Source organism: Odontesthes bonariensis, chromosome 4 (genome assembly GCF_027942865.1).
Source record: "Odontesthes bonariensis isolate fOdoBon6 chromosome 4, fOdoBon6.hap1, whole genome shotgun sequence".
NCBI classification, from domain to species: domain Eukaryota; kingdom Metazoa; phylum Chordata; class Actinopteri; order Atheriniformes; family Atherinopsidae; genus Odontesthes; species Odontesthes bonariensis.
In genome coordinates, this window is record NC_134509.1 from 17,267,422 (window position 1) to 17,295,371 (window position 27,950).

Here is a 27,950-nt window from a genome sequence, read left to right on the forward strand (position 1 = left end):
TTTATTCTGTCTTAAGCTACTGTCGCATGGAAAAGATCATCTATTAACCGAAAAACTACAACAAAATGCAAAGGCAGTATGTGAAAAACTGAGTACACTCCATAATTCGATAGATAAAAACAGTTATCGTTAATAACTTCAAGGTGTTGTTTTTTGTAGGATGTTATCAGTCTCTTACATTGTTGTAGGGGAATTTTGGCCCACTTTTCTTTAAAATGTTACCTCAATTTATTGAATTGTCAGGCATTTCTTTCTGCACAGTTCCTTTAAGACCCATTCACACTTTTTGCATTCACTTTTTCGCTTGTGTTTAGTTCTTGACTTTGATTTGGTCATTGTAACACCAATCGTCTGTTCCAGCTATTCTGACTTTTTAGCAATTTGCTGCTATGCTGACCTTTTGCATGATCTAATGTCAGCCAAGCTGTGGGACAGAGGCCTCACATTTGAGTTCATCCTCGACTCAGCAACTGCATGGTGTTCAGGTCCAGTGGCTGCAAAACAAGTCTGAATCATCACCTCTCCACCGCCGTGCTTGACAGCTGCTATAAGGTATTTGTGTTGATATGCTATGTTTGTTTGTCTGTATTATGGTCACACATCTCCACTTTGGTCTCATCTGTCCAAAGGACATTGTTCACAAAAGTCTTGGGGTTTGTTCAGATGCAATCCTTGCAAGCCAAAGCTATGCTGCCTACGCAAGTTTGCTAAACATTAGAGTCTGAAATATATCTCTTGGGTATTTAGTCATTTCTCTGAGCATTGCTTAGTGCAACTTTGAGGGGAACTTACAGCGACATCCGTTCCTGGGAAGATTGGCAACCATCTTAAACATTTCCACATGTGAATATTCTTTCTCACTGTTGAACGATGGACTCCAAGTTGTTTGAAAATGGTCTTAGAACTTTTCTAGACTTATGGGCAGCAACAGTTGGTTATGTAAGATAATTACTGTTGTCTTTCCACTTTGGCACTACCTTAACACACACCTGAATACTTTAAACCAGAAAAACTCCCAAAACCTAGGATTTATAGAGGTGAACACACCTGCTGAGGATCAATTACTTATGTGTATTTGATTAGTAGCAGTGGCTGCTACATGCCCTCTTAATTCTGATACTGATTTGTGTACATTTTTGTCAAATAACTACGGCAAATGGCACAGCGTAAAATGTCATCTGTTGCTGTTCATCAATGAAAGACCCCACAACTGAAAGGTGTACTCTGTACTTGTTAGTATGACTTGATCTGAGCCCAAAAAATCAACATAGAATGACAAAATGTGATCAAATAAAAGCATTTATTTTCTCAGAAAATGTCACCTGTTTGACCTTTTGAGATTCAACAGAATTGTTTTTATAAATGGTCGTGTCTGTATGAAAAAGTTACAACAGAATATTAGGATTGCATATAGGCAGCTCTGGAAATGGAAAATAAGTTGTCTTTAAAAAACAAAACAGAAAAATAGCTTTAAATATTCTTATATATCATACAGTCTATAGACAGAGGTAGCAAGCTGTTTAGCTAACTTATCTTAACTTTATCTAACTTTCTTTCAGAGGGCGAATGAGTGTATTTTCAAACATGTATAAAAAAAAAAGTTTAATGAATCAAATTTGATTCTAACAACTTTAGAGATGTGCTTAATGCGTTTGAAGAAATGATTACATACAATGGCTGTTACAGTTAGGTTTGAGATTAGATCACCCGAGCCCCACAATGATACTAGGAAGCATCAGTACGTGTGGCTAAATCAGTTTGCAACACATTCAATTAATTTACATAACACACTAGCCTAGCTTTACCTCCCACAGAATGATTGCTGCCAATTTTGGCTTTTAAAGGGCAACTTTAGTACCACACATAGAGGACCAGACACACAGGTCTTAAAAAGGCCACGAGTTGTCTGTTGGGGATTCTCCCCCCGCCAGCTCACACCCACACATTACAACAGGGTCTAAAAGCGACTAAACTCCCACACACACAGTATTCTACCCACCAATCTCAGAGTGGAAAAAAATAGGTCACAAGTCCCCACCTGAGTGTCTGGGAACTTTTCTAAGAAACAAAGCATTAATAAGAAAGGTTATAGTGGTAGATCAGTTCCTGTTGGAAACTGGTTTCAAAGCAGCAGGATGTACTGATGTAGCCGTCATATACTTAAACAGATAGGGGAAACTTCAGCCTGACACTTATCCAGGCAAATACAGAATGGATACTGTAGATGCGACCTTTAATCTTCTTTGTATCCTAAAAGAATGGGAATTTCCCCCTCTTACGAGGGAATTCCCAAAAAAGCAGACAAGTTTATTTGAAATGGATTGCTTTAGACTCCAGCAGATCATGTTAATTCAGTGTTAATTCAGTGTTTATCAATTGACGCAAATGCCATGAATGCTAACGTCTTATTTTCCATTTTCTATCAGGCTTGTGAGGGAGTCAGTAGTTTACGCAAAAACATCATAGTGGTATAATTTAGCCATTTGATTTTAGGGAAGAAGGGGATTCCCTCCTTGGAATCATATGTGATCCTAAAGAGCTTCAGGCAGTTAACAATAAAACAAACAGCAATCTCATTAAAGGCTCCAGTCCCTTTAAATAAACCTCTTGACGGCAACCTGTAGTCGTTGTCTATCTACATAATTTTATTTTCTTTCATCCGTAAAGGCAGCCCCTACAGCAAAAATCCAGTTAGCATGACGCATTCAAGAGGCTTGTACCTATAAACCCAGAATCAGTTGAGTGTCGCCTCTCGTGGTCCCTTATGTCTGCATTTATCAAGAACAAACAAACCCGTCCCATTTTCAGGTTTTATTTAAATCATGCCCTTCATTTGAGTCTCAGACTTTTTCTCCGGGTGTTTTTGAGTAGTCCACATTTGCGTACTTTTGTGGGGCATTTGCCTTAATGTGGTAGATCCAAAATTACATCAGCACTGACTGAGAGCAAGCACACATTACAAACAGCCAGACAGTCATTCATACCTGAAAAGATTTATGAGTCATATCTCGTGGTTCTCACCTAAACCTAAATCTTTTGTCATCTCTTAGATGAATTACATTTACCACAGTGCTCTCATTCATCATGTAAGAGCTCATAGTGAAATCCCTGATGTTTTAAGAAATAGCTACTGTTGGGAAAAGTTAAGGGGAAGCAGTGATGAACACAACCACAGCTCACTTCCTCTTCCTCATTAATCATTTCACTCTACATATAAGCTATGAATGGCAAATAAACTGAACCTTTGAAATCAGTTATTTGCTTTGTCCAATCCAACATAGTTATAAATCAAGCTCACCACGAAAGTATTACTTCTAAGAGAAAAGGTAAGAAAAGTGGTCTTTTTTTATGGTTTACAAAAGTGTGGGTATTCTTCCCATTAAAAACACACTTGTGGAAAAAGTTTGACGATAAAAGCACTTTGTCCTGCAAGTAGTGTTAACAGGAAGACCCGTACTTATCGGCATCTTTATAAGCAAAAGCCGACAAAATTTCATGCTCCCTTTACATTGATTCAAGGTAAACACAAGAAACTTGTGCTTAAGGCAAAAATAAATAAATAAATGGACCAGACTCAGTGAATAATTCCCTATACTCCCTATATAGACCAGTGAGCAGTGCTGACCAACATATCATTGGGGTCATCAGGTGGGAACCTCCTTCCATCAGTGTTTCATCTAGTTGGGCCCACGACACCTCCAGGAGGCTAGACAATGACCACTGGCGTCCCAGAGTCACCCCCCTAATGCCAGCCAACACTGCTCCTCACACCACAACAAGACATAATGACATAATGTACAAGATTTCAATGCAGCCTGGAATGAACTTTCACTGGATTTCCAAGACAGTCGTGTGTGAAACAGAGTTACACATAAAGGCCTTAAGTAGTCCAAAAGCAATGGCCTTTGGTTTAATGTACTTCTCAGGTGAAATTGAACCTATTTGACCTGAACCTACCGAAACTGGATCTGCTTGACTCAGTCGCAAAGCCCTTCTCGATTGATTATGACTGTTAATTAGAAGGTTTCCCAAAAGAAACCTGTGTGACTCACCCTGCAAACATGTAAGTAGCTACAGCCGCGCAGAGAGGCAACAATGAGTAAAATTCCTGCCATTGAGCAAGCAGTACTGTCAAATAACCAGTCCCTTACATTAAAAAGGGTAACACTGAGGTTTGTGTCTTTAAAGTAGTTGGTTTAGTGCTGACAACTTTGGCTCGCTGAATAAGACTGATACCAGTAATTTATCCAGTGGCTTTCAGCAATGAGTGATCTTGGCACAAAGACTGAGAAAAAAATATTGGCCGGCTAAGCTCTGCAGTCGACGAATAACATCTGCCTACCGGGGCCTTCAAATATAAGTTTTTACATGTTATGCCGCTTAATTTGTACAAAAAAACAAAGGGCATGTCAGACTAGTACACTCCTGCCTTATGAGGACCTGCCAGTAAGGAACTAGCAGATACCCCCATGAATCACTACACTGTATTTATTTTCTGCCATCATTTAAGCTGAGAAACTTGGTATTACCCTCACACCTGCTAGATGAATATATTAAGCCACCTTTAGCTGCCGGTAAGCCAGTGAAGCAGCTAAAGTGGTTTAACCTAATGGCAACTAAAGAAAATCCTGAAAGAAGCACAACTAAAGCCCACTTATATTGCTTGTAAATTCATCTGCAATAAGTGGATATGTAAAACTTTACTTGAACCTGTTAGGCAGATTGTATTACAGTTGGACAGAGCCAGATAAGAGGTCTATCCATTCCTGTTTACATTTCATAGACAAATAGGAGCCATCAATATTCTCAACCATAAATGTCGAACCACAGGTGGCTGCAAAATTATTCAACCCCATAAGATACTAGGTTTAATGCCAACAGAATGTCGTATGTAAAAAAAAGTTTGGTTATTTCACTCCACAGAGAAGTATCCCAGAACTTCTTTAACCTTTCAAGATGGCTTTGGGCAGATTGGGGTTAATTTTCCTTGTGGGTTAGTAGTAGTTCACATCTTATAAATCTGTCATGTTACACTTCAATGTGAGGCGTGTGCCTGAATGTGTCAACTGAAACCCTGGCGCCTGCACCTACCAGGTCTTCCTGCTAGTCTTTTACAGTCACACGGGGGTTTTGGTTCATTTGTCTTTTTAGGAATCTGGTTTCAGTTGTTGATCCTTTTTTCCTTTCTGCCACAGCCAGGTTGCGTAGCCACTCTACCATTAACTTTGAACTTTAAGCCTATGCATCCAATTCTGTCCCTCAAAAGTTTCATTGCATTTAATGTATTTCCACTGCATTTCTTTGGATGCTTCTCCTGGCTTGGGCAAGGGAATTTCCCCATCTTGACTTTTTAAGACCATTTTCTCATCTTTGCCATATTGCCGTTTATGCAACGAAATGCACTTTGCAGACATAAACCTTGTCAGACGCTCACTTGGAACTTAGGAACCGTTAAAAGAAAGCTTACAGGCCCTTTATAAAAGGTTGGTGCAACGTTTCAAAACACCAGAATGCAGTTATTTCCACTTGTGACCAATGTTTTCTAAGCGGGTGGAATAAATCTCACCAGAAAACACAAGTAGCCACATGTGTTGAGGAAAAAAAAAAAAAACAGCCATAATTTCAATTTTATAGAGTTATTTGTAATGTTCTTTGTAATATGGTTCTAGAAAACAGCCAAAATGTATTAGATATTTGACAATAAACCAAAATGCAAAGGGGACTAAATAATGTAGTTATCAACTGTATTCCCAGTATGTTAGGTGCGCATGTCTTTTGACAATTTTTACTGTGTGTAGAAAATAAAATTTGACACAAGACACATAATCCTGCCATACTATTGTATTCCATCTTTCAAAAAAGAAAGACAAGGTTTAATATTACTTAACAATATGTTAAAAGTAGCCAGTTTGGCTTCAGTGTTAATACAATATACACTCTATGACAGATTTATAGTGTGAGTATTGTTCTTTTTCAATTTCATTCTGAAAGTACTCTGATACAAGCTGGCTACATGTCAAAAAAAATAATAAAGAAAACAAAATTTGTAACTGATACACTTTTACTCAACAGTTTGTTAAACAGAACTTTAACCCCAACCCCCCCTCCCAAAAAAATAAAAAGATTTAAAAAAAAAAAAAAAAAAAAAGTCAAGTATTACGGCTTCCTCCTTTCTGTGAAATAAGGTGGAGGTGGTGGGGGCGGGGGGAAGTGGAAACCAGCTAACCGAGCCCATTCCCTTGTCGATCATGTGGATGAGATGCCGTGCTGGGAACAATGGGATAGTAAGCCACAATATCTGAAATACAGCTTTTAATTCATTACATCTCTTTTTTTTTTTTTTTTTGTAGTTTCCATTGTCTCTCTTTTTTTAAATTTTTTTTATTTATTCATCTTTTAGAAGGAAACCATCCAGACATAGTAAATATCGTTTGACTACAGTTAAGCCAGTGTGAGAAAATCATTTCAGACCGTGGCTTATTCAGTCAAGAGAAACGCTCAACTCAGACTAAAAGCACACAAGCACGCAAGGAAAAATTAATCGGATGAAAATTAGCATTTTGTGATTCTTTTTGAGTCATTTCATTTTGTTTCTGTAGGTAGATCAGTCCAGATGGATCTGTGTTGTAACCACACACAGGGACAAGAACAAAGCAAGGCAGCGTGGGTGTGATTTGGGCACAGCAGGAGAGAAGTTCTGGGAGGACAAGTGGCTGGAGGCAAAGGGATGGAGGGATGGAGGGGTGGAGGGGGGGTGGGTTTGTATAGCTGTTAAAGTACTGATTTGTGTCCTGACGGTTACTAACACCCTCAATGTGCAGCAAATGTAGCTTTCTTCAAGCTAAAGTTTGACCAGTTGATGGAGAGCCTTTGACGGTTCTGTCGGGCAGAGTCCAAGCAAAATCTGAAACGGAAACCAGAAAAGCAGACATTAAACCTCCACAGATCCACCTAAAAAAAAGACGCCAAGTTAAAAGGACCCTCTTCTAGTAAACAAAGTCATTTCTATTCAGTGTTCGCATCTTAAGAGGCTTAAATATATTTTTTACTCTGCAATATTAACTGCTGTCTCGGTTGCCTTTTTCTGTAGCATTTAAAAAAAAAAAAAAAAAAGAATCACGTTACACTCCATCAATTCAAAAAGTGCGAATAAGTGAAAACTGCATGTACAATCGTCTCTTAAAAGCGCTACCCCCGAAAAAAAAAAAAAAACAGATTCAAAATACTCAACAATCAGCCAGGTTGTGTAACGTACCTTTTGAAATACTCCACCTCCCTCTCTGTCTCATCCATTTCAGTGCTATCCAGGTCAATGTCTTTGGGCAGGAACACGTCATCTGAAAATAAACAAACCAAAACATATTCAAAACATACTTTTTTTTAGGCTGCCAGGATGTTTCTCTCATTCATGCTTGCTTGGATCATATCTGTCATGCTGTTTCACAGGGTGCATCAAGGCTGGAGACCTTTCTCTGGCTCTAGTCAATATAGCTGCTCATGACAAACGGATTTAAAGTGATTACGATGTTTAAATTGGGATTAATTGTAAGACTGAGTAATTGATGGCGAATGCAAGTATGCCCAATACAGATATATCATTATCCTTGAAGACTGTCACATTGGGATAGTATTCAATAAAGTTATTTTAATAAAAAAAAAAACAAAAGAAGGTCACGCCCACAAAGGTGATCAGATGAGACTTAATCCGTGTCAAAACTTACCCAAGTTGCATTATATCTGTTTTCTAAGTGCTATTCGAAGGTTAGTGTCTCAGAAGAGAAAAGAAAGATTGGGTTGACAAAAAGTTAAAATGCCACTTAAATGCATCGCTCTCCTTGTTCCTGTACACCAGCGCAGGAATTAATCCATTGACTGAAGCATGTCTTCCTCTGCAATAGGTGGTGATGTGGCCTGCTTTTTTTTTGGGTTGACCCATTACATCACAGTCCAAAACAAACTAACAGTTTAACAGGTGGCAAAAAAGCACCACGTTGAGCATATAAATGGACAGTTTTACACTTGTGTACATCTTCTTTTTCTTTTTAAACAAAAGTAGTGAATCTCAGTGAACGTTTACATGCAGCAGATATTTAACTTCCAACTACATTATATGGGTGTGTTAGCCGGGCATAGAAAAAACATTATTGAGTACCATTTCTGTCAGACTAACATGTTTCCATGGGCTTATAATTATATGGGGTTTTTTTTAATATCATGTGAAAGTACATTAGCAGCCCGGCTATGTAACAGGCTTCAGTGAAGACACACCACCATTAGAAGGACCAGCGCTTTCTTTAAGGATCACAGTGCTTAACGCTATCCGGGTACTTGGAACAGAGGTGTTTGACAATAACAGTCTGTCATCTTTAGGAAAAGCGCCCTCAGTGTTAGATTTAGTTGGTCAGGCATGGGATCCTGTCATCTAAATGCACTGCAGTGATAACAAATAACGCACCGATAAAGAGTGCTTTGCATTGTGATTAGCAAACAGTGCTGTCGTTTCAGCTCACATAACATCACATCGGATCATAAATCTAATTCAATTGTAAATTGCATTCATGGTGATAAAGTGAGATTACGTTGATGTGTTGAACCCATTAACTTCAACCGCACGAGTTAGCACACAACTAAGTCTTAGAAATCCAAGAGAAAATGTTGACTATGCTAACCTATTGAGGTGTTCATCTTGTCCCCCTTCTTCTTCTTGCTCTTCTTGGTCTTGCCTTTGGGCTGCGGTGACTCTGCACTGGGGGGCTTGCCGTTGTGGTGGGTATACTCAGGCTGGGAGGTTGGAGGGGGAGATGGAGAAGAATTTGAAGCAGGGGGACTTGTCCTGTCATCCTTTAATTGGGTGAGGGGTTGCTGCCTTTTTCCACTGGCACTTCTGTTATTGATTCTTTCCTCCCTTCGTGGTTCAGTGGTCAGTAGGGAAGCAAAGGCCTCAGCAGGCCTGATTCGGATTGCTTTGGTGTCTGTTGTAGTGCTAGGACTGGTGCCATTCGCTAGCTTTGCAGTCTCATCAGAGCTCTTGGGTAACTCCAAAGCTCTCTTTACAGCAGCCTCACAAGTAGCCACCTTCACAGACTGCTTAGCCTTAACCTTACTGCTGATTTCAAGGGGGGATGTGCCGTTGTGGAGGGGAACTGGGCAGTTTGGGATGTTGGTCTCATTAGAAAGCCCCTTTTCAGTAGGGCGTTTTGGGCTGTGCTGTGAGTTGGGATGAGATAGGGGATCAAATCGGGGTTCTCTCTGGTCAGGGAGGCGGATGAGGGTTTGAAGCAGCTGTGACTTTCCACTCTGAAGGTTATCTAGGACGTTCTGAGCTGTCTGTTTGAGGGGTTGTGGGTTATTTTGAGGGGGAGCAGTATTTTCCTTTGCTTTCTCTTTCTTTTTCTTCTTGGCAGCGCGATGTTGCTGCAGCTCCTGCAATCGTAACAGTTCCTTTTGAAGTGCTGCCTCTTCCTCTTCCTGCCGCAGTCGCCGTTGTTGCTCTTCCAACAACTGCTGCTCCTCCCTTTCGCGGGCCTCAGCTTCCAGACGGGCCTTCTCCTCCATCTGAAGCACACAGAGACATGCGCTTTCAAAGTGAGCACAGCTTTAACATAAACACCCCTGCATTCTGCACTGGCCTGTGATGGTGCATACTGTAGTCGTTTTAAGAAGTTTAGATAAGACCGATATAAACCGGAGGTTAAAGATTATTATAAAATGGTCTCCGAATTGATCAGGAGAAACAAGTTACCTTCTTTTGTTTATGCCTGGCTCGCTTGGCTGCCTTAGAACTGGATGTAGGTTTATTGTCGGCACTGTTAATGAACTGTAACAGGTCCTCCACCCGCCTGTGGTCCTCCACCCCTCCATCTCTTTCTATCACTGGCTGCTGCTCCTCACGCTTTGGCTGTTCCTCCTTTCGCTTCGTCAGACGCAAGCGCAGCTTCTCCCGCATTTCTGCATAATTTCGACTGGTAGGAGCGGCCGGCGGCTGGAAATAAAACATAGAATGTCAGTAACAGTGGCATGAAGTAGTTCTTGCATTAATGCTTTTTTTTTTTTTACAAGCAGCGGAAAAATCTCGTTAGTTACAGGGGTATAAGTTAAAGTGCCAGTGAATAAAAAGGGAAACCAGACTGACTGTATTTAGTGTTGAAAAAGTAGCCATGTGTGGTTAAATAGAAATTAGAGGATGTGGTATATTGAGACAATCACTAACAGATTAATTATTATCACATTGGGGGGCCAGCAAAGATCCCCAGCTCTATCATGTTACAAAAATGTCAGAAAAGCAGCACTGAAATCTAAAGTTCTTCCAGGAAATTCAAATAAGTACTGCTAATTTGGTCAAAAACAGGTGAATATGATTACATCAGTGAGTCTTACCCCTCCATGCCCAAAGAACTCGCAGTAGCAGCAGTCACAGTACTTTCCTTCCTTCTGGTTGGTTGAAGTAGAGGTGGAGGAGCTGTGCTCAGAGCAGCTGTCCTCGTCCTGACTCTCCTCTCCATCATATGGCTGATGCTCATATGACCCATTACCTTCACAGCGATGGCCTTCGCAGTCAGGATCACTGAAAAAAGATCGTGTTTGAAACCAGACCGGGGGGCACACCTGCCTGAGATGTTAACAAAGCTCAGACACAAAACAAAGTTAAGACTTACCTGCAGACACTAGGTGGGGCACTGACAGGACCGTCCATTGAAGGGGCTGGAGGTTCTGCAGGTGGGAGGCACAAACCCTGTTGGGACTCCACAAAGTCTGGAGCCTGGGTGGCCATCTTTGGGCTCATTGTGGGAAGGTGTGCTGTGGGTGCTGGGGGCAGGGCGGGGCCGGATAATGGGGGAAGAGAAGTCAGTCCTGTGTTCCTGGGAGTGGCTGACAAGGGTAGCCTGTGGTCCTCTTTACCTAGACTGTGAAATACGTCATCTAGAGAAAACAAAAGGGCACCGAATTACACCACTTACTTTTTTTGCAAGAACATCGTTAAAACACTTACGCTTGATTTATACTTTTGCTTTGCACCTAAATAAAGCAAACGTTGTCGCCTACACACATATATTACAGAGTTGTGAGCAGTTTTGTCTACATTGCTCTGCATTCCCAAAACATTATCATGATGAGTGTTGCTGTGTGCAACAATTCCTTTCTATCCATCAGAAAAGAAGAACTAAAATTAAGATATTAGAAGAGATAGTGTGTACAACAGACTATGTTATGATTAAAGGCTGTATTAGCATAATACTGTGTTTAGATTAAGAGCGAGACAGATACAGTTTAAACCCCTTACATTTTGTTTCACAGAGGAATTGTCTCAGTGGACCAACAACTAAACACCGTTGTTGCAGTCTTAATCCATGTGATATGTGGTGACATGCTGCATGGCAACTCAATATTTAGAATGAAAACAGGAACATAAATCAAAGTTCACAAGTAAGCTTTGTTGTTTAAAGGAACAAAATGTTTTAGTTGGTTGAAATAGGGTAGAAATTTCTTAAATCAATTACTGTAGGCTACATGGAAGATGCCATTTCAGGTGTCCAATGGATAGTTCACTCGCATCTGAATCATTTCTATACTTTGAATCAGCATACGTCAACAATGGTCGTCTTTGGAGAAGCAAGATTTGAAAGAGTAACTTGTTTACTTTCTTTGGCAAAAAGTTAGGACAATTAAATATCTAAGTTTGACTTCACTAAAATGAAGACATAAGGGACAGAGTGCTAATAAAGGTTTCAGTTAGCTGCGTCTGTGATCCACTAGCAGCTCCCATGTTGCTGAAAGGCCTTCACAGTGGGCAGCAAATTAGAATCTGCAGAGAAAGAGACGCTTTTTCAAGCATGCTGGAGCGGGGGACTGATTATCACCTTAAAAAACATAATTAAAATGAATTTGTACGGTTTGTACTCTTCTTTTTGTATTGCTCCACATTACGCCTGATCATTTATTTCAGCGTTAGTACCATTAGTCTTCATTTTTCATCTATTTTTGTAACTTTTATGTTTTTTTTTTCTTCTTTTAAAATGAGATAAAAAGGAATTAATTACTCCCTGTGTGGACTCCAGTAAGATTTGACACCACGTACCATGTACTACAAACAACAAACAAAATATAGGATGTTAACAGAGGCACAGTTCATATAAAATCTGCTCCCCAATGAGGTTGCGTGGATGTGTGCAGCGGTGTGGACGTGTTCATTTGTGTTTTAGAAGGTAAAATCTTATTTCTCCAATTTGCTGCTTTGCTCCGACTATCGTACTGCTTCATTCTGATACTGATGTACAGCAGGAGTGGCCTAGTTTGAATACAGTATTTGCAAATAGTAACTTGTTAGTGTGCCCTGAACACTGAGAAAAATGGCATTAGGTATCCCCTCCACATTTGTTTTTATATTTGAACTAAGGAGAAACTAATTACCAAAACAGTATGAAGAAGGGTTCGGGTTACTAAAGGATTACTGGGATATTAAGGGACGTTACACTATTAACTGTAGGTGTGACTACTGTATAAGCGATCACCAATTTAAGAACAAAAGAGCGTTGTCGTCATCAGTACAAACCTAACAACTGCTCTTACTTCCTATATTACCTATAGAGTTGGGTCTTTTAGATGCTAGGTGGATGGGTGGGTTATTACTTGACTGGACAGTGGTAGCAGTGCAGGACACAGAGGATGTGGAGGCAGAGGTGGCCATCACTACTCGATTGGTTTCCATGAAGGCATCCTGGAAATTGTAGAGACACTTCTTCTTGGCGCCAGTCTTCTTCGGCTCTTTGGCTTCTGAAGAGGAACAAGATGACGACGACGACGACGATAAAGATGACGACAATGACGACGAGGAAGAAGGGGTTTGAGCTGTGGACAGTGAGGGATGCTCCCCTTGGGGGCCGATAGAGGATGTTGGGGGGAGGGGCACATCAGTGAGGGATGGTCCTAGCATGTCCCCTGTGGATTATCACAGAAATGGAAGGGATGACATTAATTCAACAACCTATTGTTTTCTTAAATGTCAGAATTAATTCTTGGTCATTTCCACCGTGGTCCGGTAGCTCACCTGGCAGACATTCAGGCAACAGCACAGATGGATTCCAGCTCTTCATCACAGCAGCGTCCCACAGATTCTCAAACTTGAAAGAGAGGCACTGCACTGAGCTATTCCAGTCACCTGCTCCCCCTGTACCACCAAAGCAGTTCGGGTATACATGCTCTGGTAATGATGTGCTGAAGGCTGGCTGCTTGGCCGCTGAGTGGTTTGATGTAGGATTTGGGGGCAGAGGCTTGAGGAAGAAAAAAAATTGTTATTAATGGGTATTATGATATGAACAGGATTGAGCTGCCAAACAATTCAGTTTTGGGTTTCCCATATTATATCTAGTCTGTCCCCTTGTGGCAGGCAAAGTAATAACGGTGACAATAAGTGAAACCAGAATTAAACTAAGCTTAGTTTTGTTATTGGAACTAAAAGAAAAAAATCCCAGTGATAAGGAAATTCAAATTTCCCTTAAAAGGGATTCTTCAGTGAACGTGAAGAAAATAACCTACAATCAGCCTTGTGGACGCATCGGCTAAAGACTTATCCTCACCTTGTTGTGTGTCAGAGGAGGACTGGGTGGGTAGAGTGTAGGGTGGAGTAGGGGCCGGGAGAAGTTGTGTAAGGGCAGGTGGCCGTGGATGTGTGGGTATAAGTGGAGGGCAGGGTGTGCAGGGGGAGTCTTGCTGTCTGTGAAGAACTGGTGTCCCACAGTGGGGGGAGGCACAGCGTGGAGCCGACTGGGGGGCAAACATGTGGCAGGGCCCAGGGTGGAGGAGCTGGGGTCCTGGTTGCACACGTGGCACTCGCAGGTATGCTGGACCTGAGGGGGGCAATATATGTTCAAAACAAATTTGCCTTTAATCTTGAGTGTGTGGATTTGCTCTCCATTTGTGTGTGCTGCTGCTGTGCATCTTCATCTTACTGCATCCAGTTGATGGAGGCTCAGTGCAGCTGCCACACTGAGCATGGGCAACGACACACTAGGTTTTTGTTTCATTTTGGTTTTTTTTTAAGTTATATTTCCACAGCTGTCAAATATTCAGATTACAATATTCAATTCCAAGTTATAAACACACCTAAATGACTGACTTTAAACAAGCTATTACTTCCTTTATTAATGATGACAAAGGTGTTTCAATACCTGTTGGTGGTTGTAAGATGGAGGAGGACTGTTGGTCTTTCCCAAGGAAAGTTCTCCCTGCTGCCCCGGGGGCTCTCCACCAGCCTCACCATTAGCTTCCTCCTCATCACCCTCTGATGAACTGCTGCTGCTCGTAATCTGAGGGGACTGAGTCAAAAATGAATGAGGTAATGGGTGGACAACACTGCATTTCCCAAACTACCAGTAACTAACTGACTCATAATCGACGTCGGTTTCGTCATCCAGAAACTCAGCAGGGAAATTCATAACTAATCTTGGGCAATTTTCTTAAGTAGTTAACTCACCCTGGCCTTCAATGCCATGTTTTCACCCTCCCCGTTGATGTTATTATGAAGGCCGTTCACAGAAGCCGTCCCCACACTGTTGTCCTCATAACTGCTCATAGCGTAGATGTCTCCGAACTTACTGGTCAAAGGAGGCACTTCGTCATCATCGCTAATGCTGCAACGAGAGAAATTAGTAGTCAGCTCAAAAAAGGTATTGCAAAATAAAAGAAAACACACAAATTATTTTGCACAACATTTGGTTGAAATGACTCAAATGAATGGCACATGCATACAAACTGACAGCGTGTTTTAGGATGGCGAGCGGCTGACTTACAAAGTGCTGGCATCTCCTTCGGGAAGAATGAGCCTCGGATGCTGCTGGATGGTGATGGGAGAGCTGGAGTTGGAGCCAGACGCTGAGCTGCCAGAGGAGAGGCTGGGAGGGTGCACTTCTGCCAGATAGTCCCGAGGGGGCTCCCCCTGCAACGGCAGCTTGATGTGGAGGTCCTCGGCGATGGGCGAGTCCATGATGCCACATGTTAGAATGTGGGAGAGACTGCAGTCGTCACACGTACATCTGTGGAAGAAGTTGTTGATTGGACAGGACAGTGAGTTGTACTTTCAGGATGAGGGAGGTACCTGGGTAATGTGTTCTGGGTTTTGAAAAAATATGGATAAAATGAACAAATGCAAAAGTGGCCAATGATTCGGAGCGACACCTTTTGTTCTTTTATACTGCCTTTTATCTACGGCTGCTGGACCTGAGCACAGCTTTCATTCCCACTTGTCAACACGCAGGCTGACAAAATAAACCCTGTACTTTAAATGCGATCTTCAGTTATGCCTGAAGTTTACTGCACCCAAGGTGACAAGATACGAAGCCGGCCAGTGACACACCCGTGAACGTTGGAAACCTACCTTCTTCTGTAATTACAGTTGGGACAGTCTGGGATACTGAGACGAGATGAAAGCATTCTCATAGTGTCTGTGAAGTTGTTGTCTCCGGGGGGCGACTTCTTACTGTTGGGCAACTGAAAACAAAGGAAAGCATCAAAAAAGGTCCAGAAAAAGAAAAGAGCGCAAAATTAGATCCGCACTGATTGTGTCAAAGTCTTCTAGCGTACTTGTTCTTCTATAAATCTTCTCTGTTTAAAGAACTCCCAGTCCTCCTTCAGCATTCGCTGCTTTGTCTTTAAAGTCTAGAAATGGGCAGATGAAGTAACCAACGCAAACTTATTAACTTGAGCCAAAGAGACACAGAGAAGTAAGAATGTCCAGTCCAAAAAATTCTAACTTACATTTTTGCTGATCAAGGACTTGTGTGGCTCTGTTCTTTGGTTTGTGAGACTCTGACCCTCCACCTTAAAAAGCAACTGAGAAAAAAAAATGTATATAGTAAAATATATTGAAATATCATCTTGGATAAGCATCATCTTTATACTAAGAAGGTTATATAAAGTTTTGTTGCTTGTTCTATAAATTTATGCAAACCTGCTCATCTACATAGTCATCAATCCTCTTCTCACACTCCTGCCACTGAGCAGCCACTGAAGCCATCTCCTGCTGCAGCTGCTGATAGCTCTCTAATAAGGTCCGGTACATATCTTCATTGTATGAATCATGAGACGCTGTACCATGTCTGGAGAAAAGGAAAAAAAAAAAAAAAAGGAGGTTTAGGATTAAGCCAACAGCCCCAGTAATGTGGGCACAAAGTACATGCAAACTACAATATGATTAGGATGTATAGAAGGAAAAAGAAATAAACCATGACAATCTACTTTGTGAAAGTCATCGTATGACTTTTCAATGAGAAACGATGTCTTACTTCAGCTGTGCAATCAGTGCCGGTAAACTGCTGTGTAAAATCGGCTCGGAGAAAACCAGGTTCTCAAAAAGGTGCTTATTGTGCAGCTCCCACGTCACCTGGAATTTCTGAAGGTGCTCGTTCTCCTGAGAAGAAAAAAAAAATGTCTGATTTACAACCAATGCAACAACAGGGAAAACAGTTGTGCACGCGTCAAACATGGTGTTGTGTGTAACCAAATGTCTTTTCCTATTCATCCTTTACCTGGCGCATAATCTCTGACACACAAATAGCAAACTAACCAGGGTGAGCAGGAAGCTGCTGATGGTGCGTGCAGCTTGGCAGAGGGCGTGATACTCCTCTAGCAGCAGCGAGATGAACTGGTGGGCTTGCGGAGGACCCTGGGCTGCAGCCACGGTCCCCGAAGGTCCTGTGGTCTTTGAGCCCGCAGAAAGGTGCTTCAGGAGCCGCACTTTCACTTCCAACACGTATTCTCGAGCCTGCTGCTCCAACCGCTGGTAGAGCTGGTATGGATCTTTTACACAGAGTCTACAGGAGGAAAACACAGTTTTCAATTTCTAATCGTTTAAAAAAAATAAAATAAATTCATCCTCTAACACAATATACTTGAAAACAATGTTCCCTCTAAGCTGCGCGCCTGCGCAAATTCTCAGCGCACAAGAAAATCTATGCAGCGCATAAAATGAAATTCTAGATACTAGATAAATACTAGACCTAATCTAATTAATTAGACCAATAATGTGTTTTTCTGCACCATTTTTCAATGTAACACAGTGCGTGACAGGTGTTCAGCCAATAATACGATACGGTTTACTTACGCTATGCAGCCAATCATAGTATTGATAGTGCTTTCATATGTGCCCTGCCCATACGCGCCGTGCAGGTTAGCTAGCTAACAACAGTGCAGCGGAGTTAGGGGCTAAGAGACGCAACCCCTTATCATGGCGAAACGAACGGGCAGCGCCAGCGACACATCCACTCACCAAGCCAAAGTAAAAAAGAAATGCGGTTCTTTTAGGATGGAATGGCTCTCTGAGTATGTGCAAATAGAAGAACAAGCGGTGAAACTGGGTGAGATTTTTCCTTTTTTGAGTGAGAAAGGTCTACTCTGCAAAACATGTAGGCTTTCACATATAACAGATAACATACTACACATCTCATGAACAAGAAGATTTTTGTCTTTTTCATTTTAAGTGGGCCAAATCGCTTATATTAAAAGTAAACTAATGAAAATTGCTGCTGTGATTTGATTCTTTTAATAAGCCATGTAATTTGCTATGATCCAAGGTTTTGAACAGGCGTGATACTGGTGTGTGGCCACAGCGTGCACATCTGATGTTGCTCACAGTGGTCCACAGTGTGCTCAGGGAGCTTGTGTGTATGCCCAGACACATGAAAAATTAGAGGGAACATTGCTTGAAAATGGTATTTATGTTCACAGTTATTTCAAAGGCTCTCATACCACATCTGACTACAGTGGAGGAGACTTTTATGACTCAATAGAGACCTCTAGTGGACGCACGCTCAAGAAAAAGAAAATTAGATGAAGCTCTGTTTGTGGCTATACCTGTCAACCAGCTCCTTCATGCCTTCTTTGTCTCTCTCATGGGGCTGGTCGTGGTCATCCGCAAGTGGCGTTCCCGTCTGGCGGTAGATGCAGCGGACCAGATAGCGAACCTCCGACCAGTGGTTCTGCAGCTGCTGCGACTCCCTCTCCGACTCAGCAGAGATCTCCCTGTAATTTCCGTGGATTCACAAAAGTCCCATGAAGTCACATCAAGAACAATCTTACTTGAGCTAACAGGACTCTAGCTTTGGCTAATCAATCTGAACGGACCGTCTCTCATTGCAGGCTTCACAGCTGCAAACTGTATCAGAAGGCATTGGCGTGGTGAAGTCTGGAGCAGGGAGCATGGGTAGTGTAGGCGCAGCAGTGGTCAGTCTGTCTGCTGTGGCTGCTTCCAGGCCCAAGTTTCCATTCCCCCCAGGCATGTGCAAAAGAAAGTCCTGACTCTGTGGGCAATATCACAAACAGCAGATTAAGTGCAGGATCATTTTTATGCCTTCTTTAACCCTTGTGTGGTGTTCGGGTCTGTGGGACCCGTTTTCATTTTTTATCAAAAGAAAAATGATACAATTAATTAATTTTTAAAACTCAGACTCACTGGCCTTGGCTCATTTTCTGTGAAGAACATATATCAGAATAAATTTTTAATGACCACACACCGTACACCCCCCCTACACATTTCTATTACATATAAGATGTTCGGGTCCACTGGACCCAGGGCTAAAAGAAGTGTGGAAATTTATGTTCTGTGTACCTACACTCTGTCCACCTCCTGTCTGGGCCTGCTGTTAGTGTGTGTGTGTGTGTGTGTGTGTGTGTGTGTGTGTGTGTGTGTGTGTGTGTGTGTGTGTGTGTGTGTGTGCGTGTGTGCGTGCGTGTGTGCGTGCGTGCGTGTGAGTGACAGAGAGAGTTTCTGCACCTGCGGTTCCCACACAAGTTTGCAACATTTTTGCAAAATTCAAGCATCAACACTCAACACATCAAGCATCTACTCTTGTTTTCCCGCACATTTGACCCTCTGTCTTGCGGGAATCTTTATTTTCTCCCACTCTATCTGCTACAAATTGGAGGCGGGACACTATAAATATAGCTTTGCCAGTGTGGTTTCTTATCACAACCGATCAAGATGGCCAAAAGGATCTCTGCGCAGAGGGCCTTGGAAGTGATTTTGGAAGATAGAGAAGGTTTTGATGATGATGTAGAGGGAGAGGATTCCCAAGAAGAGGTTTCCACTTCCTCATATGCTTGGAACTTACAAGTCTACATAGGGAAACCTGATGGAGGAGCACCCGAGTCAAACCAAGGAATGAGAGTTGTCCTGGACATGTCTCAGGGACTCAGTGGACACAACATCACATGCGACAATTTTTTTACCTCGCACAAGCTGGGACAGGAGCTCCTAAAGAAGAAGCTGACCATGGTGGGAACAATACGGAAAAACAAGTCAGAGCTCCCACCTCAACTGCTGACTACAAAGAACAGGCCTGTCAAGTCTTCCATGTTTGCCTACACGGCTTACACATCCCTGGTATCCTATGTGCCAAAGAAAGACAAGAATGTGGTACTCATGAGTACACTGCACGGGGATGAAAGAATCTGTGACCAGGAACATCACAAACCAGAGATCATCATGGATTATAATGCCACAAAAGGAGGGGTAGACAACATGGACAAGCTGGTGACGGCCTACAGCTGCAAACGGAGGACTCTACGCTGGCCACTGGTGATATTCTTTGACATGTTGGACATCTCAGCAAACAACGCCTTTGTCATTTGGATGGCACTTAACCCAGAGTGGAACAGAGGGAAGCTCCAGAAGAGACGCCTCTTTCTCGAGGATCTGGGAAAAGCATTGGTGAGACCACAAATTGAGGAAAGACAACATGTCCCCAGAACCCCAGCCTCTGCAGCCATCCTGAGGAGGATTCAGGAGGAGAATGCTGGTGCCCTGTCCACCCAACCTACAGAACCACAATCTGCAGAAGCTGAAGTAAGTGTGTTATGCTGTTGCAGTACATGTCTGGCACTCATGTCTTGTGAGAGAGAGAGAGGTGTTAGAAAAATTCCTGATCTTTTCATTATTCTAGGTTGTGAACACCAGCAACAAGAAGAAGCGGTGCGAAGTGTGCGGACCCAAGATGGACAGAAAAACACAATATACATGCATCAAGTGCAAAAAGTATATCTGCAACACACACACAGTAAAACTCTGCCCCTCATGTGTTGTATAGGCTAGTGGCTAAAGGCCATGTGTTCAATGGGGCTCATGTGTTGTCTTGACTGATGTGTTTACTCTATGTGTTCATGTGTTCAGGTTGTGTTGTGCACCTGAATGGGTTAATTTTCTGAGTTCAAAGAAATAAAAGTCAGTAGTTTTGAAAAACCTTGCTTCACTTGTGAATTTGTTTCCAATCATATCTTGATTTTAATTGATTTTATTTATTACGTTTTAAATAATAAGTTATAAATGTGATCTAACAAAGGTAAAGGGCAAATATTAACCATATATACTGTTTATACTGCTTGTAATTGGGATGAAGTAAACATCTGTTGAGTTTTTTAACATAAAATACTTGATTGTGAGGCATTAAAAACCACAAAATGCTAGGGGTCCACCAGACCCACAAACACTGGCTGAGTAACAACAATATGAACACCACACAAGGGTTAAGATAAAAAATAAAGAATAAAAAAAAGATTTCAATTCACAAAGTTTTAGAGAAAATGTATCCAATGCAAGCGAAATAACACTCAGGCTGAACATATCACTACGATTTGATCTCTTGATTGTTAAAGACAGAACATCAGTGAATCGTTTGATTAGTCAGCGACGCATCCACACTCGAACAACTCCAGGTGGGATCTTTGGCAGAAAAGCAAAGGAAATAATAACCGTAAACCAATTCCTTTTCCACTGTGGCAGCTTCAAGGCGAAACATGCACCCTGACAGTGAGCCTAAGACTTAAAGGTGGGGTATGAGATCTTTGAAAAACGGTTCCTGCCAGCTATATTTTTGAAAAAACACAACCTTGCCTCTCCCTTCAGCCCACCCCTCGAAACCACGCCTTCAAAACACATGAACGAGTCACGAGTCTGTGAACGCGCAGGGGGGAGGGGGGCTGATGGTTGATTGGCATGTCAGAATCCAATAGAAGTAACTCTCATCATTACTTCTATTGGTCAGACATTTCCTCTTGCTACAGCCTCTACAATGGAGTAAAATATAAAAAAAAATTTCCAAACATTCTATTTTAGTGGGTGCAATGGGGTCGTGAGGAGGTTTTCATACAAATATGATAAAAAAATGCTCCAGAAAACATCTCATACCCCACCTTTAAATGTGAGAGATCTGCATCAGGTGATGCCCAGCCACAAATCAAAGATCCCCAAATTCAGAAATTAACTTTGAATTATTCAAATGAATTCCTTAGAACTGGGTTCATATGGGCACACCGACAATAATGTATCCACCCAAAGGGAAAACCACTGGACATCTACAAACCAACTTGCTCATCCTCTTTTCCCCCGTTATAATAGGAAACGTTCAAATAGGAAGCAGCTCCTCAAAAACAACAGCTTAACACTACTGGAGAAATTTGGTTTTACAATGGAGATAAATCACTTGTTAAGATAAGAATAAAATCAAGAGTTTAATGCACAAGATTGTACAGACATCAGGTACGAGTTCTTAATGCTCTGGACATTCTGCACAATGTTTTTATTCACTCTCAAATCAAATCAAATATTAAATAAACAACCAGCTAAAATGGCAGTGAAAAGGTGAGTCACTCCTTTTTTAACTCAATTTTAAAGAGTTGTTAATAATCAATAGCTTTGATAAATACCACCTATAATCATGACCCAGAGGACTAAGTGGGCACTCGGCTTTGTTGTTTGTCCACAGCTGTATTAGAATTGTAATGTTATTCAGACAGAGAAACAAGTTGACCACGTATCATAAAACACTATCTAGAGAGCCTAGTCTTTACACATCAGCCCTTTTCACACAGGAAGCTTAAGGCAGGACTGATGTGCCTTCGTTAGCCATCACCGTTTTCTTTGTAAGGTACAGAGGTGGAATGGGGGATGGAAGTCGCAGCTGACGCGCCTCTGAGGCTGAAATGGAGGTTGTTACTCAGCTGATCACATTCAAAAGCACACACTTACATAATTATAAAGTAAAACTCAATGGTAGAAAGGACGAAAAACAGCAAAGACCAGGTGTAATGTCACAATCAAAAAGGGCCCTAGCTAAGGAAACCAACAGCACATCAAAACTTCAAAAAATATTAAAATTTGCATTAACTCAATGTTTTATTGAAAGCATTTGGATTCACGAAAACATTCTGGGATTATGAAAGATGACAGAAATCAGACACTTGGGCTAAAAACACTCCAAAGCAAGTATTTGAACTGAATTTCTTTGGTTTTTCCATCACCATCGTCTTTATATTGACAGCTGATACTCATGACGGCTGCATGTGTTTTAGCTATTCTGTTGAAAAACCCAAAGTGTCCAGTGAGCATCATTTCAAGACCAACAACAGCTGTACAAGTGAACCGCAGATATGTGGCGAAGATGATGGGACACACACTACCAGAACAATGGAGTCGTGCCGATGTAGCCGCTTTCATCACAGCTGCAAACATTTGGCGATCCCAGACCTCAGCCTTAACGAATTCAAATCCAGTAATGCCCAGCTGACTTACCCCTAACGACTGCTCGAGAGTACTACGTCGATCCTCCTTCTCCACCGTACGTCTGCAGTCTGAGCAAACCCACAGAGGCAGCTGAAGGGCACTGGGTGTGTTGGCGGGCTGTGCCGTACCGTTCTGGCCTGTAATGCCTGCCTCTGAAGGCACAACACTGTCTTTACGCTCACATCGGCACAAGAGGCAGCGATCACCAGCTGTGTAGGGCGCCCGCTGGTTCAGTCCGAACGTGAATGGAGTCTGTGGTGGGTACATGTCAGGGAGCAGAGAGGAAAATGTGCGGTGAGACACAAAGCCAAGGACATTTGTATAGAAGACAAGAAGAATAAATGTTATGCTGTTGTAATACCCAAAATTAGAGAGTTGAATTGCTAATTTTGACGCGGGTTTACCTGCTAAAATGAGCCAATTAAGGGAGGAGGGGATAGGCCAATGATTATGACTAAATGAAGTAATGGAATTACACTGTATCGTGCGCTGGACTGGGATCTGATAATCCCAACTCTCTGAGATGATTAGGTTAGTCTATATCTTTCCGTTTTTTTCCTGACACAGGTGGCGTTTCTTCACTAGCAGCTGGACAGGAAGGTGGGCGGAGAGAGAGGCGATTATATGCACCATAGGGCCACAGGTCACGACTTGAACTCGAGACCCGTACACGGTGTGCTCGCTGATCCAGTTGAGCTACACTCGTAGGCTAGCTTATTCTTTTGAATGGAACCACAGATGTCAGTCATGCACAGTGGGATTGAAATCTAATTGCCAGCTGTCAAAAAAACAATCTCATCGCTTTTTGGCCACGCCTCGTTGATATGGATCAACCTGTGAAAAAGGCTTTAATTAACAGATTTGAGAGAATTCTTGGCTTTTTTTTTTTTTTTTTTTTTTTTTTTAGTTATTTGTTCGGGAAATAAATATTGACATCAGACTTTGTTTCTGTTTTTTCCAAAAGATTTGCTCATTATTCAATATTCAACAGTTTATCTCTCTAAATCCTATGTGACCCACTGCGCACCAGATACAGACAGCCATCCAACAGGCCATTTGCACATCATTACCAACACTGCAATCTCCTCTTTAATATAGTCCTGTGGACTAATGGACCACGGAGGGGAACAAGCACGTGATTTCTGCACCGACTTGAGATTGCTTTGAAATTCATTCTGCAATATTTCATACAAAAACGAGTAGTTCCAAGGAAATTCTGAATATGCGAGTGCTTTGGAAGGTTGCTCATGTTCACATAGCCCAGCAGCAGTGTACAGTTACTGTACAGCCCGACAGTAAACCAAAATGCTGGTCAGATTTCTCCCCCCCCCTTCCATTAAATGGCTAAATGTTCAGACCAGGGCACATCAGCAAGTGGTTCAGGAGCTGATTCAATATCATCTGACACAACAAAAGTAGTACCTTCGATACTCCACACTACTCTCAATTTATTTCAACGATGAACTGGAAATAACTCGTATGAATGAAACGTAAGCATATTATGAGTTTTTTTTTAGGAATAATTAGATAAACAAACAAACAAACACATAAATAGTTTTGAAAAAGGAGAAGACAACAGTAGTTGTAGTCAAACAGAAAGGGTACGAGACATTACACGGCGCAGGGCGGAACTTAGCAGCTTGTGATGGTGAAAAAGGTAATGAGCCGTTTACTAATGTAGTCAAGTCGAAGAGTCAAGAGAGTCTGAGCAGAGTCAAGGGTGAGCAGCTGCAGCCGAGCAAGCAGTGCAGACAAAGGTGGGTGTAATCTGCATATTCATACATCTGTGCATAGAAGAAAAAAAAAAGAGGCAAGTGTGTGGTGTTCCATCTAAGCCTTTTTCCTGCATGAAGGGATGTTGATGGAAAATTCCAAACATGTCATTTTTGAGAATCATAAACGGGCTTTGAGACATTTAATCAGCGTCAGGAGAGGGGATTTAACGAGGACGAAACAGGCAGTTCAGGCCACGAGACATCTCTTATTTAAATACTACTTTACATACTTTATCTTAGCCATGTATTTATGACCGTTTTATGGAAATGTTTTGATAACAATCACGTGAACCATTGCAAAATGGAACAAAATAATCAGGAGGAAAACACCAAGATTAAAAATAAAGCGATAAGAGCACGTGGATAAACTTCTGTAGTGTGCTTCCCATCTTAAATGTTCAAATTTGCATTATCAAAAGGGACATGACTCCAAAAGACAAATCTTTCCGAGCCATTCATTGAATTCCTACGATGTCGAGTTCATCTCAAGTTCCATGATGGTGGATTGATCAACCAAAGCTATCAGATCAGGGGCATCCCTCTCTTCCTTCAACAATTTCCTGGAGACTCACATCTTCCAACATCTCCCCTCTTAACACCCTAACCTGCCTCACTTCTACGTACATTGCTCTTCTGCATCTCTTCTGCTTATATTCTCCCCTTTGAAAACAAAATGTTCCAGTCAGTGCTTATGTCAGGGTTTCTTTTTGTACTGAAGCTCGAATGCCTTTCCTCACTTATAAGTTGCTTTAGATGAAAGTGTGCTAGGTGGCTAAGTGTAAATATGTATGTTTTGGCATACAAGTCTGATGATAGTAGCTCAGTTTAATTTAGAAATGGTGCTATTAAACAGTCTGGCCAGCAATGCGACTCCTGCTCCATTGTTTAACATGTTCTCATCGCCGCTGTCTGCAGCACCAGAGTACACATCACAGCTGAGTAGGTGGTGTTGCAGAGTTAAGCATTCACTGTGAAGCCATTAAGACGGTGGACACAAAACCAACAAACACCTGCAAACATCTGGATTTTGACTGCAATATTAAAGTGTATAATCCCAGTGAGTCTGCTGAAGTTGTGTTTTTTTTTTTTGTTTGTTTAAAAAAATAAAAATAAATCCACTCTGGATGGAAACACAGCATCCAAGTGCTCAGGCTAATTTTTACAGAGGAAACTGCAGTCGAGGCTGGAGGAACGGACACATCTAACTTTTTCTTTACAGAAACGCATTTAACGACCGCAACATCCCACATGGAGGCTATGAAACTGAAGCAACAACTCGTGGACGAAAAAAGGAGACAAGATCCATTGATTTTACCATCTGAAAGACAGCTGGCAGCTCACACTGCCTGGTGCCTGGTGCTCCTGGTGCGTGGTGTTTATCGTCATCCCGTAAAAGAATAAAATAAACTAGTCTAATTATCTCAGAGAATCGGGATCAACAGAAACTGTGGTTCAACACAGCCTGCAGGTTACAATGTAATATCGCCCCTTCATGTCGTTGTAGTTACAGGCTTTTCCCCTGAAATAGTGACCACTTGTGGCCCTCAGAGAACAGAGGGTAAGCATGCTATAACCAGCAATGGGAAAGGGTTTAATTGGTTTATTTTAGAGGGTGTGACCCTGTTTTAAAAAAAAAAAAAAAAAAACTTAAACACTATGTGGTGCTTCTGAATTTTCCGCTGGATAAACAAATTGGTATGGGACAAAACAAATCCAGTGCCGAACTGATGCAAATTTACCTGAAGGACTCCGGAGAAGTCAGCATTCACTGGTCCTTCTGTGAACTGTGGAGTAATACTGTTGTTCAATTTGACCTGAGGGAAGCAAACAATTCAACCTGTTCATGTAAAAGACAGCTTGGTACATTTGAGGTTGATTAATTACAGCCAGCGACACCTTGTAATGATTAAGTATAATCGATTGAATTGCTTGCTGGCACTGATCATTTTGGACCTATGTTGGATTGATGTCTGTGTCCAGTACAGTTAGGCTTGTCCATGTAAGGAAGACAGACTATAACTGGTTTATAACAACAGTGTAAATGTGTTCTGTAGCTACACTCTCAAACTCTGTACATGTTGCTTCTTATTCAGACAACTTTATAGAGTTGTTGGCAAACAAACAACACGCATTTTAAACCTGAATTTTAAGCAAAAGTGGCAAATTTAGGGGAGTATCAGAAACGTTTTCTCAGTGATAACGGCAAGTTAAAGACGAAGAGAAGATGCAGATCGCTACAGCTGTATTAAAACTGGTTATGGTCAATATTTTTGAGACCCCAAAAGCTAAGCAATGAACTTTTGAAGCAGCAATAATAACCCGATTTATCAAACACAACACTGTCTCACGAACGCTGTGTCAAGTGTTATCATTTTAGTGTTTACTAGAAGCATATGAACTGTTTACTGTTTACTTGGATACCTGCAGTTAGTCGGGTGCTTAAATTGTGCTCTAAGAAATACAACTAAACTCAACGTAAATACTTATCCATATTCAAAAAAATGGAAGGTCAGCATGTAAAAACACATCAAGACCTGACGGAGCTTAGGTTGTTAGTACAGTTAGCATTGGCTAGCATAAATGTTTATCCAAGAAACAGCAGTCTTTAAGATAACTGCCTTGAACCTAATTGATACTCCCAGGTAATCTTGGCTTCGTCAACCTAATCTCCACGTACACGGATTGCTTTAGATAAAAAATAATGCTTCCAGGTGTCCAAGTTGTTGTCGATGCAGCTAAGATCACTTAAGCTAACTATGGTATACAGTGTTCGGACAAGAAAGTTAGCTTAATCTTTACGGCAGCTTGTCTTATTTCCACAAAACCAGTATAACTGCTTAGCTATTCCACTTGCTAGCTGACGCTGCCTTCCAAAGTATAACCACGGCCATCAGATGTAATTAAGCCAATTACTCGCTATGTTGAATTTGTTACTTAGCTAAGTGCCTTCCCCTCATCAGTCTCGGGCCCAAATCAGATGTGTCGTTGATAACACCGCTTGCTAGTCAAAACCCCCGTTTTGACATCCACTGGTTAACATTGTGTGACACTCTTACCTCTCCGTTCATGCCTGTGACTGACCCTATATTCCCGTTGCCTGTACTCCCAGATGTTAAAAAGCTGACGACAGAGGCAGGTGTTGCTGCTCCCGCACAGCCAAGGGCCGGAGCGACCCCGGCCTTGCCACTGCTGGTGTTGCAGACAGCACTGCAGCTACTGCCACCGCCCCGCTTGTTCTTCCTGCGTTTAGCCCCCCGTTTAGCATCGGTTGGACTCATTTTTCCCACGAAAGAGCCGAGACAACTTGCCGTCCAGACTTGGCAGTCTCAAGCAGAATACCTAGTGTAATCACTCAGTTGTAAATCCGGGATAGCGATTTAGAGACTCCCAAAACGACAGCCACTCAGTCCCATCAAAGTGCAAGCCGACTTCATAGATTCCAATATGGCCTCTGGCTGGACTGCTTCAGCCAGGCAAAGATTGCGTCATGACGTAAATGTGCGTATCCTACCCGGGTGATTATGGGAACTTGAGTTTGTTGTGTATAATTTCGTTTTTAACTCAGGAAAGTCGGACTTCAAGGAGGTAAAAACGAACAACGAACACACGTTTTTATACAAATATAAGGC

At 41.8% G+C, this 27,950-nt stretch overlaps 1 protein-coding gene across 3 annotated transcripts; it reads right to left on the reverse strand.

The window, feature by feature from the left end:
• Window positions 1–5,620: 5,620 nt before the first annotated feature.
• On the reverse strand, window positions 5,621–27,771 carry fam193a (family with sequence similarity 193 member A). 3 transcript variants are annotated; one of them, XM_075463254.1, is made up of 23 exons: window positions 27,378–27,771; window positions 26,061–26,135; window positions 22,556–22,798; window positions 18,115–18,290; window positions 17,845–18,012; window positions 16,559–16,805; window positions 16,278–16,402; window positions 15,944–16,091; window positions 15,751–15,825; window positions 15,577–15,651; window positions 15,371–15,483; window positions 14,787–15,029; window positions 14,471–14,627; window positions 14,166–14,312; window positions 13,575–13,844; window positions 13,046–13,268; window positions 12,628–12,936; window positions 10,656–10,920; window positions 10,378–10,564; window positions 9,743–9,982; window positions 8,670–9,555; window positions 7,256–7,337; window positions 5,621–6,904 (listed from the first exon to the last, which is right to left on the reverse strand). In XM_075463254.1, exons 1-23 carry the CDS (start codon window positions 27,597–27,599, stop codon window positions 6,811–6,813), a joined length of 4,770 nt encoding a protein of 1,589 aa, XP_075319369.1. In that variant the 5' UTR covers window positions 27,600–27,771; the 3' UTR covers window positions 5,621–6,810. The 3 variants fall into 3 exon arrangements, with proteins under 3 accessions (XP_075319369.1, XP_075319368.1, XP_075319370.1); XM_075463253.1 differs by having other exon boundaries at window positions 12,580–12,936; XM_075463255.1 differs by lacking the exon at window positions 26,061–26,135 and having other exon boundaries at window positions 12,580–12,936.
• Window positions 27,772–27,950: the final 179 nt, after the last annotated feature.

Excerpts from the sequence above, each read along its gene's own strand:
- fam193a (XM_075463253.1), bottom strand. The coding sequence starts at position 27,599 with ATGAGTCCAACCGATGCTAAACGGGGGGCTAAACGCAGGAAGAACAAG. Across the intron at positions 18,291-22,555 it reads CTCTCGAGCAGTCGTTAGGG|AGTCAGGACTTTCTTTTGCA; the intron begins GTAAGTCAGCTG and ends TATTGCCCACAG. Across the intron at positions 9,983-10,377 it reads AGTTCTTTGGGCATGGAGGG|CCGCCGGCCGCTCCTACCAG; the intron begins GTAAGACTCACT and ends TTTTATTTCCAG.